The sequence below is a fragment of the Dipodomys ordii genome, unplaced genomic scaffold (assembly GCF_000151885.1).
Source record: "Dipodomys ordii isolate 6190 unplaced genomic scaffold, Dord_2.0 Scaffold7, whole genome shotgun sequence".
Classification (NCBI taxonomy): domain Eukaryota; kingdom Metazoa; phylum Chordata; class Mammalia; order Rodentia; family Heteromyidae; genus Dipodomys; species Dipodomys ordii.
Window position 1 is genome coordinate 21,513,536 of NW_012267223.1, and position 10,901 is coordinate 21,524,436.

Below are 10,901 nucleotides of genomic sequence, written 5' to 3' on the forward strand. Positions count from 1 at the left end.
GCCGCCGTCGCCCTCCTTGCTGGCCTGGTGCATGGAGTAGATGACGAACAGCACGGGCGGCGCCGACAGCAGCAGGATGTGGAAGAGCCAGAAGCGGTAGTGGGACACCGGGAAGGCGCGGTCGTAGCAGACCTGGCGACAGCCCGGCTGTAACGTGTTGCACACGAACTCCTCCTGCTCGTCCTCGAACACCGCGCCGCCCACCGTGGCCAGCACCAGGATGCGGAAGATCAGCATGATCACCAGCCACAGGCGTCCCACCAGCGGCGACTGCAGCTGCACGGCGTCCAGCAGCGAGCCTAGGAACGCCCACTCCCCCATGGCGCTGGGCGCGCAGCGGGGGACACGGGGGGGGGACGTCAGAGGCTGGGACCCAGGGGGGGACCTGCGCCTTCCACGCCCACCCGGTGGGACCCGTTTTATGGTCTCTTAACTTGAGCTTGAGACAGGGGTCAGAGAAGCCTGGGTTCAGCCTGTGGGAACTAATGAGTTAAACCTGGAAGCCCGGCTGGGAGGGTGGCTTTAGTGGTAAACTGTTGGCCTAGCATGTGTGAAGCCCTGGGTTCGATTCCTCAGTACCACATACACAGAAAAAGCCAGAACTGGCACGGTGGCTCAAGTAGTAAAGTGCTAGCCTTGAACAGAGAGAGGCTTAGGGACAGTGCCCATGCCCTGAGTTCAAGCCCCAGGACTGACAAACAGCAACAATAAAAAACAGCAACCAAAAAAATCCTGGAAGCCCTAGCCACTCACCCCTGTAATCCCAGCTGTTTAGGAGGCTGAGATGTAATACTCCTGCTTAGGAGGCTGAGATGTGAGGATAGTTGTTTGAAGCCAGCCAGCCACAAGACTCCTATTAATTAACCAGCAAAAAACTAGATGTGAGGCTGTGGCTCAAGTGGTAGAGCACTAGCTTTGAGTACAAAAGCTCAAGGACAGGCGGGGAAGGTGGCTCAGTGGTAGAGCGCTTGCCTTGCATGCCTGAGGCCCTGGGTTCGATTCCTCAGCACCACATAGACAAAAAGAAAAAAACCGGAAGTGGCGCTGTGGCCCAAGTGGTAGAGCACTAGCCTTGAGCTGAAGAGCTGAGGGACAGCACCCAGACCCAGAGTTCAGGCCCCACGACCGGAACCCCCCCCCCAAAAAAAAAAAACTCAGGGACCTGGGATCAAAAGAGAAAAACTGGGAAAGAGCAAGGAAAAGGGTGACTTTGTCCCCTTCTTCCCACCAAAAAGCAAAAGAAGAAACAACAACAACAACAACTCTTTACCTCACTTATGTATGTAACCCCTCTGTCCATCACCTTCATAACAACAACAAGCAGCTCAGGGACAGCACCTAGGCCCTAAATTCAAGTCCTAGGACCAGCACCATAACAAAAACCACCTCCAAACCCTGGACAGGACCTGCTGAGTGTAGTAGGTGGTTCTCAGCCACAGGTTCTCTTCTCTTTGGAGACAGAGGGTGCTGGAGAGGGGAGACCATCCTGGTTTTTAGCTAGCCATCCATGGACCCACTTGCTAGACCTTTCGTCCTCTAGACCACAGGCCTGTAAGAAGGAGCTTCTAGGTCCCCGGGACCGGCCTCAACTGGCAGTACAGATGCAGAGGCCCGGGGTGCTTCCCCAGGGCAAGCATGGTTCCGGAGGCCAGGCCTCTGAGCCTCATTTGAGAGCCTGGGAGCAGGAGCCAGAGGCAGACTGCGAGATCCCTCATGCCCCACTCCGCGCCTTTTCTCTTGCTCTTTCCACTGGATCGGGGACTGGCACAGAAGTGGCTTCGGCTGGCTTTCCTACTTCAGGATCCTCCTTGGCGGTGCTCCCTCCCACTCCTCCCTCAAGCAGGGTGGGAATTTGGTGCAGCCGGCTCCCACCTCCTCCTTCACCTCTTCTCACAGCTCCCGAACGCCTCCCCGGTCTGGACACACACCCCCCTGCAGGTGCCCTCAGACCCCTGGTGCCCCCAGCCCTGCTCCCAGCCCCACTTACCCTGAAGCTGGAGGGTTAGCGCTGAGGACAGGACCCTGGGAGACAGCTGGGACCTGTCCCTTCTGGTCCTTCTTTCATTTTCCCTTTCGGATTTGGCTGGGATGGGTGACAGGACAGGATGGCTGAGAGGGGCTCTCGCTCTCCCCCTTCTCTTAAAGGGACAGGGTGACCCTGCTGGCTGGCCCCACCTTGGGAACAGACCCAGGGCCACGCCCCTAGCTGGGCTCTGCCAGCCCTCCCTTTCCTCCCTCCCCCCCAACCCCCATGCCCATCCCATAGCTCTGTCTCCATCTGGAGTTGGGTGGGAGTTAACCAGAGCTAAAACTTTATTGAGGGAACCAGGGGGTTCAGACACCCTAGAATGAGCAGCCTAGATTGATTGTAGCTGACTGTCACCTTCAGGAAGGTGATCGTTGGCACCTGGCGGAGGTTCACATTGGCACTGGGCAACAGGTTTGTGCTGGTGATTAGGAGGCAGCAAACATCTAAAGACTAATGGCTCCAGCTCTGCCATGACTGGACCTGGACAAATTACTCAGCATTTCCCAAAGGGGCTGGGTCTGCCGACCCCCAAGTTTCATCTAGTGCTCTTGTTTGTGATCACTGTCTCTTCTCCCGCTCCCTTCTCTTTTTTGGTGGTATTGGAAGTTGAACTCAGGGCCTTGGCCTTGCTAGGCAGCCACTCTTATCACTTTGGGCCACACCCTCACACCCCGCCTTTTTTTGAGTAGGTTCTCAAGTGTATGCCCAGGATGGCTGGACCACAATCCACCTATTTGGCACTTTCCCACTTCTGTGTTGCTAGGATGACAGTTATGTGCTACCTTATCTAGTCATTGTTGGAGATGGAGGAGTCGTGTGTGTGTGTGTGTGTGTGTGTGTGTGTGTGTGTGTGTGTGTGTGCCAGTCCTAGGGCTTGTACTCAGGGCCTAGGCACTGTCCTTGAGCCTCTCTCTGCTCAAGGCTAACACTCTAGCACTTGAACCACAGTGCTACTTCCGGCTTTTTCTGTTTATGTGGTGCTGAGGAATCGAACCCAGGGCTTCAGGCATGTTAGGCAAGCACTCTACCACTGAGCCACCTTCCCAGTCTTGAGATGGAGTCTTGAACTTCCATCTTCCCAGTTTCCCCCTCCCAAGTGTCTAGGATTACAGATGTGGACCACTGAATCCCAGCAAGTTTAGGTCTCAACCATTTTACAAACCCATGGATGGAAAAATCCCATGTGGAAAAACATGACTATCAAAAATGGCCGGCTTATGGGACTGGGAAGGTGGCCTAGTGGTAGAGTGCTTGCCTTGCATGCATGAAGCCCTGGGTTCGATTCCTCAGCACCACATAAGCAGAAAAAGCCGGAAGTGGTACTGTAGCTCAAATAGTAGAGCACTAGCCTTGAGCGGAAGAGCTGAGGGACAGCGCCCAGGCCCAGAGTTCAGACCCCACGACCACTACCACCACCACTACCCTGCCCCACCAACAGAAGATTGGCTGGCTTGCTTCCCTCTTCTCTGAAACACTCACATTTACTATGATGCACACAGTGTTGTATAAGATAGAGAAGGTTCCCCCTCCCCCACCCCCACCCTGGAGGCTATGAATTGAGCTTCTCCTCCTCCTACTCTAGAGAGCAGAAGATGTCCCATGAGGCAGGGGAATCAGGATGTCGGCTGAGGGACTTAGTAAGCCAGGGGGAGAGACTCCCAAGGTGATGTCCCTCAGCTCTTCAGCTCAAGGCGAGCACTCTATCACTTGAGCCACAGCACCACTTCTGGTTTTCTGGTGGTTAATTGGAGATAAGAGTCTCACAGACTTTCCTGCCCGGGTTGGCTTTGAACTGTGATCCTTAGATCTCAGCCTCCAGTGTAGCTAGGATTACAGGTGTGAGCCACCAGCGCCTGGCTAGTCTTGTTGTTGTTTTCTTTTTTTGCTCAAGGCTGGTGTTCTACCAGTTAAGTTATAGCTCCACTTCTGGCTTTTTGCTGGGTAATTGGAGATGAGACTCTAATGGGCTTTCTTACCCAGGCTGACTTCAAACTGTGATCTTCAGACCTCAGTCTCCTGAATGGCTAGAATTACAGGTGTGAGTCGCCAGCACCTGATTGAGATTTTTTTTTTTTTTTAGTTTGGTCAGTTGTGGGGATTGAACTCAGGGCCTGGTCACTGCCTGAGCTCTTTTGTTCAAGGCTAGCGCTCTACCACTTTGAACCATAGTTTTCTGTGGTTAATTGGAGATCAAAGTCTCATGGATTTTCCTGCCTGAGCTGGCTTTGAGCTGTGATCCTCAGATCTCAGCCTCCTGAGCAGTGAGGATTGCAGGTGTGAGCCACCAGCGCCTGGCCTGGTTGAGATGTTTTGTTTGTCCCCTTTACCTTCTAGGAGCCTGCCAAGCCCAAACACCAGCACCTGCCAAACCGGGACCTAAATGCAGCCTGTCATATCCATTTGCTCATTCAGTTAGTCAAGATCCCTGGCAGGGAAACTGAGGCCCAGTCATTCTGCCAGGAAATAGCAGATCCTGGCCTCACACTTAGTACAACGGTTTCTTTTCTTTTTGCCTGTACTGGGATTGAATTCAAGGCCTCATGCTATCGAGGCTGGCTCTGTAAGTAGCACTTGATCTGTGACTAAGCCTTTTTCAATTGCTTATTTTCAAGGTAGAGTCTCAATGTATTGCCCTGGCTGGCCTGGGCTGTGGCTTCCCCATGGGGCTGTAGATGGCACGTGTGCACTTCTGCTTCCTCTATAGCTAACTGGTGCAGCCATTGAACCCAGCCATTCATTGGTTGAGATAGAGTCTTGGGAATCTTTCGTGGGACTGGTTGAGATCCTCCAGTCTCTGCCTACCAAGTAGCAGAGTACAGGCTTGAGCAACCAACCTGGTGCTCAGCTTGAGCTCGTGTTCTTTTTTTGTTTGTTGGTTGGTTAGTCATGGGGCTTGAACTCAGGGCCCAAGTGCTGTCTCTGAGCCTTTTCATTCAAGGCTAGCACTCTACCACTTTGAGCCACAGATCCACCTCTGGTTTTCTGGTGGTTAATTGGAGATAAGAGTCTTTTAGTCTTTCCTGCCGGGCTGGCTTCTACCTGTGAGCCTCAGATCTTCACCCTCTTGAGTTGCTAGGATGACAGGTGTGAGCCACCAGCCCCTGTGTTCTTTGTGCATCTGTGTGCCAGTACTAAACTAAGGGCTTGGACACTATTCCTTAGCTTTTTCCACTTAAAACTGGTGCTCTACTACTTAAACCACACCTCCACTCTCAGCTTTTTGCTGGTTAATTGTAGATAAGTGTCTCACAGACTGTGAATCATGATCCTCAGATCTCACCCTCCTGAATAACTCAGATTACAGGCCTGATGATAGCAGTGCCTGGCATGAAGCCCACATTCTTAAGCCTGTGGAGAAATTGTCCCAGGTGATGTCCTAGGGCCCCCCCTGGTCCCCAGGGCTTTGTGTGAGTGAAGAGGGAAGGCTGGAGGTGGGCCATGCCTGTTCCTGTGAGGGGCAAGGGCATCGGGCCTCGCCTCCTAGGCACCATTTCCTCTCTCAGTCAGACACAGGGACACGCCTGGTCTTCCGTCAGCTGACAGGGCTCCCTGGCCAGCTTTTCAGGAAGGGGTAGGAAGTGTGCCCCACCCCCACCTGGCTCAGGGGTGCAGCCCAACCTGGAAAAACCCTAGGTTAATCTCTGCTGGGGTATGTGGGGAACCTCCCTCCTCTCCTGCAGGATCCATTGGGAGTGGGCCTGTGTGTGTGTGTGGTGGGGGGTGCCTTGGATCCAGTCCAAAGGGAATAAATAGCACATGCTGGGGCCCCACATTCTGAAAACAGGATGTGGGGTGGAGCGCCTCCCCTCCCTGTCCTCTACCTGCTCCTGTCTTTCCTCTGCTGTTGGCCATTGGGGCTCAGGGTCGCATCTGTTGACTGTCCAGAGATGGTCCCTGCCTCATCCCTGTGACCCCCGCTGGGTCAGGCCACTGTTCTGGCTGGAAAAAACCCACCGGCGCGTCAGCCTGTGGGGAGTGGGAAAGGAGCCAAGGTAGTAGCGAGGGTGGGGCAGGAGGTGGAAAGCCATGCTCGCCCCACAGTGTCCCCCCACCCAACTCTTGATGCCACAAAGGGCCAGACAAAGGAGACTGTATAATCTCCAGGGCCCGCCCTGCTTCTGAGATAGCTGCATCCAGCCTGGGAGAAGGTGTTGCTGATACTGCCCAGATCTGGTGGCCCTGGGTCTGCTTGGCTCAGCTTGAGACAGGCCGGGCTGCGAGGCTCCTGCTCTGCTCCAGACTCCATTCCAGACACCTCAGCCTGCCCTGCCGGGCCAGTCCCACAGGGACACACACAGACAGGCGCCGACATGTTGGTAGCCAAAGAATACCAGGGCCATTGTCAAGACAGGACAGTTTTTCTGTTTCCTGTGCCCCTCTAACATTTAAACCTTCCCCAGCAGCCCTACCTGAACTCCATCCCCATTTCCAGTCCCTTCTCAGCTCTACATCCTCTCCACTATCACTACATCATTGTAGACTTTATGTACATATTTAAAAATTTTATCGTGAGCAGGATAAACATGCTAGCATATCATTTCCACCAGAGCAGAACTTGGGGTGCTGTGTGTCTAGGCACCAGTGCTTCATGCCCTTAATCCTAGCTACTCAGGAGGCTGAGATCTGAGGCTCATACTCAAAGACAGCTAGGCCAGATAAATCCCAGAGACTCTTAGTAATAAGCAACTAATCAGCAAAAAGCCAGAAGTGGAGCTGCAGCCCAAGTAATAGAATGCTAGCCTTGAGTAAAAGCAGCTCAGCGTCAGGGCCCAGGCCTTGAGTTTTAGCTCCAGGACTAGCGTGTATGTGTGCCACACACTCCTCTGCATGCACACGTAAGGACAAGGCCCAGCAGCACCGCATTGGGGCAGGTGCCCCAACAGTCCTTTGCCCACCCCACAGACCTGAAGATGACACATGACAAATCTGCTCTCATTTCATTGGCACAGAAGTGTTCCCATGACCTTGTCTATGTGCAAGGGAGGCTGGGAAATGTAGACTTTCGGCTCAGGGTGAGACACTAGCCCTTACTACAGCAGATCTACTTTTGGATTAGCCCTCTGTCCTGTAATGGGTCCTGGGGACACTGAGTTTCCCCTGTCTTCATCCCACCAGACACTCCTGTGCAGCCATGCTGTGGAAGTGAGAAGTTCAGGTCTTCTCAAATCACTGCATCCCCCTCTTCTTATCCCCTTGGACAAAATCAAAGCCCTTGTCTGTTTCCTCCATTTCACCCATTTTTAAGTTGTGTATGTGTTGGGTCTTCCTACTGTGACTTCATTTGAGAGACCTTGGAAGTCCCTCCCTTTCTTTTCTTGAAAGTGCAGAGTGAAGTGACAGGTAGAACAAACTGTCTGAGATTAGGGTAGGGAAAGGAATCTTCAAGCATCTTCCGAAGTCCCTCTCCCCCTCCACAGCCCTGAATGACTGTGGTTTGTAAGTGCCAAGGTGAAGGCAGTCACAGTCACCACACAATCACTGCCTGGGCTCCTCACCCTCAAGATTCTAGTCTAGTACTTTGCAGTGTTCTCAAGAACACCACAAGACAGAACTGAGATGAGGGCAGATAAAGACCAATCAGTTGGCAGAGAGAGCATCACATCTCTGAAAGTGATTCTCCTGTGCACTTAGGACAGATCCTGGAAACTGAAGGTCACTGGGGGCAGAAGACAAGGTCACCTTCAGGCTGGGTTGCTTTTCTTTCAGCTAAAAGAGCATTTACTAGAATGACTTCTGACACTCAGCCCAGTGCTGGTGGCTCATTCCTGTAATCTTAGCTACTCAAGAGTCTGAGATCTGAGAATCATGGTTCAAAGCCAGCCCAGGCGGGAAAGTCCATGAGACTCTTTTATTTCTAATTAACCCAGAAAATTGGAAGTGACACTGTGGCTCAGTGGTAGAGCGCTAGCCTTGAGCAAAAAAGCTCCAGGACAGTGCCCAGGCCCTGAGTTCAAGCAACATGACTAACAACAACTTTTGACACTCAACCAGGATACATTTGGAATACCTGAGGCCATAGAATATACTGTCTTATCCCTAAAGAAACACAAATCAGACTCTTAAAAGAACCAAGGAAAAAGAAAAGAGAGATATGATACCTCTGCTTTGAAAAATAATTTTATTTTATTTTTTCTGATTGTCCTTGAGCTGCTGTTGCTGCTGCTTTTTTTTTTTTTTTTTATCGGTCCTGGGGCTTGAACTCTGGCCCTGGGCACTGTCCCTCAGCTCTTCAGCTCAAGGCTAGAGCTCTACCATTTGAGCTACAGCGCCATTTCCGGTTGGTTTTCTGGTGGTTTACTGGAGATAGGAGTCTCACGGTCTTTCCTGCCTGGGCTGGCTTTGAACCGCGATCCTCAGATCTCAGCCTCCTGAGTAGCTAGGATTACAGGCGTGAGCCACTGGCACCCGGCCAGTTGCTGCTGCTTTCCTCCTCTTCCTCCTCCTCCTTCTCTTCCTCCTCCTCCTCTTCCTCTTTTTATTTTTTTTGTCGGTCGTGGGGCTTGAACTCTGGGCTTGGGCACTGTCCCTAAGCTTTTCAGCTCAAGGCTGGCACTCTATCACTTGGACCTCAGCGCCACTTCTGGTTTTCTGGTGGTTAATTGGAGATAAAGTCTCATGGGCTTTCCTGCTTGAGCTGGCTTTGAACTGTGATCCTTAGATATTGGCCTCCTGAGTAGCTAGGATTACAGGCATGAGCCACAAGCACCTGGCTGTCCCTGAGCTTCTCTGTGATCAAGGATAGTGCTCTACCACTTGAGCCACAGCTCTTCTTCCAGAATTTTCTGTGATTACTTGGAGATACAGAGTCTTTCGGACTTAGAGCCTGCCCAAGCTGGCTTTGAACTGAGATCCTCAGATCTCGGCCTCCTGAGTAACTTGGATTATAGGTGTGAGCCACTGGCCCTCTCGGCCTGAAAAAAATAGTTCAACGTCCTTTTTTGCCTTTTTGTGTCAGTCTGCAAACTTGAATTCAGGACATCGTCTTTGAGCTTTTGTGCTCAAGGATAGCACTCTACCACTTGAGCTATAGCTCTGCTTCTGGTAAACTGGAGATAAGAGTCTCATGGCTGGTGTAGGTGGCTCATGCTTGTAATCCTAGCTACTCAGAAGGCTGAGATCTGAGGACTGCCCTTCAAAGTCAGCCTGGAGAGGCTGGGAATGTGACTTAGTGTGGAGTGCTTGCCTAGCATGCGTGAAGCCCTGGGTTCCATTCCTCAATACCATATACACAGGAAAAGCCAGAAGTGGGGCTGTGGCTCCAGTGGTAGAGTGCACGCCTTGAACAAAAGAAGCTCAGGGACAGTGCTTAGGCCCCGAGTTCAAGCCCCGGGACTGGCAAAAAAAAAAAAAAAAAGCACAAAGCCAGCCTGGGGAGAAAAGTCCCTGTGAGACCCTTATCTCTAATGAGTCACTCAAAAACCAAAAGTGACACTGTGGCTCAAATAATAGAACACTAGCCTTGAGCACAAAGAGGCTTAGGGATAGCACCCAAGTCCTGAGTTCAAGTCCTACAGCCAAGAAAAAAAATACCAGGCATTGGTGAGTGAGTGTGTGTGTGTGTGTGTGTGTGTGTGTGTGTGTGTAATCATAGCTACTCAAGAGGCTGAAATCTGAAGATCAACGTTCAAAGTAAGCCTAGGACTTAAAGCCCAAGAGAATCTAATTAGTCAGAAAAGTGATTGGAGGCATAGTCCAAGTGGTGGCCTTGAATGAAAAAGCTGAGCAAGACTAAATATGAGGTCCTAAATTCAAGCCTCAATACACTTACACACACACACACACACAAAGTTGGTGCTGTTGCTTCACACTTGTCCAAGCCAGCCTGGACAGAAAAGCAAAGTGCTGAACAGGAGGCTGGCTGAAGTGGTACAGCACTGGTCATAAACAAGAAAGGATCAATTAGCTTCCCAAGTAGCTAGCTGCAGAACCACCTGAACCTAGCTGAATTGCTTGTTTTGGTTGTTGTTGTTAGTCATGGGGCTTGAACTCAGGTCCTGGGAGCTATCCCTAAGCTTTTTTTTTTTTTTTTTGCTGGTCATGGCACCTGAACTCTGGGCCTGGGCGCTGTAGCTGTCCCTCAGCTCTTCAGCTCAAGGCTAGCACTCTACCACTTGAGCCATAGTGCCACTTCCGGCTTTTTTCTTTTTGCATATGTGGTGCTGAGGAATCGAACCCAGGGCCTCATGCATGCAAGGCAAGCACTCTACCACTGAGCCACCTTCCCAGCCCCTATCTCTAAGCTTTTTTTCTCAAGGTCAACACTCTACCACTTTGAATCACAACTCTACTTCTGGTCCTTCCTTCCTTCCTTCCTTCCTTCCTTCCTTCCTTTTTCTTTCTCTCTTTTTTTTTTGGTCAGCCATGGGGGCTTGAACTCTGGGCCTGGGTGCTGACCCTTAGCTCTTCAGCTCCAAGTAAGTGCTCTACCATTTGAGCCACATCACCACTTCTGGTTTTCTTGTGACTTTTTGGAGATGAGTCTCATGGAGGCCAGGAGCCGGTGGTTCACACCCCTATAATCCTAACTACTTAGGAGGCTGAGGCCTGAGGATTGCAGTTCAAAGCCAGCCTACCTGGGCAGGAAAGTCCCCGAGACTCTTATCTCCAGTTAACCACCAGAAAACCAGAAGTGATGCTATGGCTCAAGTGGTAGAGCACTAGCCTTGAGCTGAAGAACTCAGGGACAGCGGCCAGGCCCACAGTTTAAGCTCCATGACTGACAAAAAAAAAAAAAAAGTTGGGGCTGGGAAGGTGGCTCAGCGGTAGAGTGCTTGCCTGCATGCATGAGGCCCTGGGTTCGATTCCTCAGCACCACGTGAACAGAAAAAGCCAGAAGTGGCTCTCTGACGCAAGTGGTAAAGTGCTAGCTTTG

General features: G+C 51.6%; 1 protein-coding gene across 1 annotated transcript in view; it reads right to left on the reverse strand.

The window, feature by feature from the left end:
• Window positions 1-321, reverse strand: part of Gjd3 (gap junction protein, delta 3, 31.9kDa) — a 3,286-nt gene extending 2,965 nt beyond the window's left edge. Inside the window, exon 1 of the mRNA XM_013037167.1 lies at window positions 11-321. Coding sequence (XP_012892621.1) covers window positions 11-321 — 311 coding nt within the window. The remainder of the gene's footprint in view (window positions 1-10) is intronic.
• Window positions 322-10,901: the final 10,580 nt, after the last annotated feature.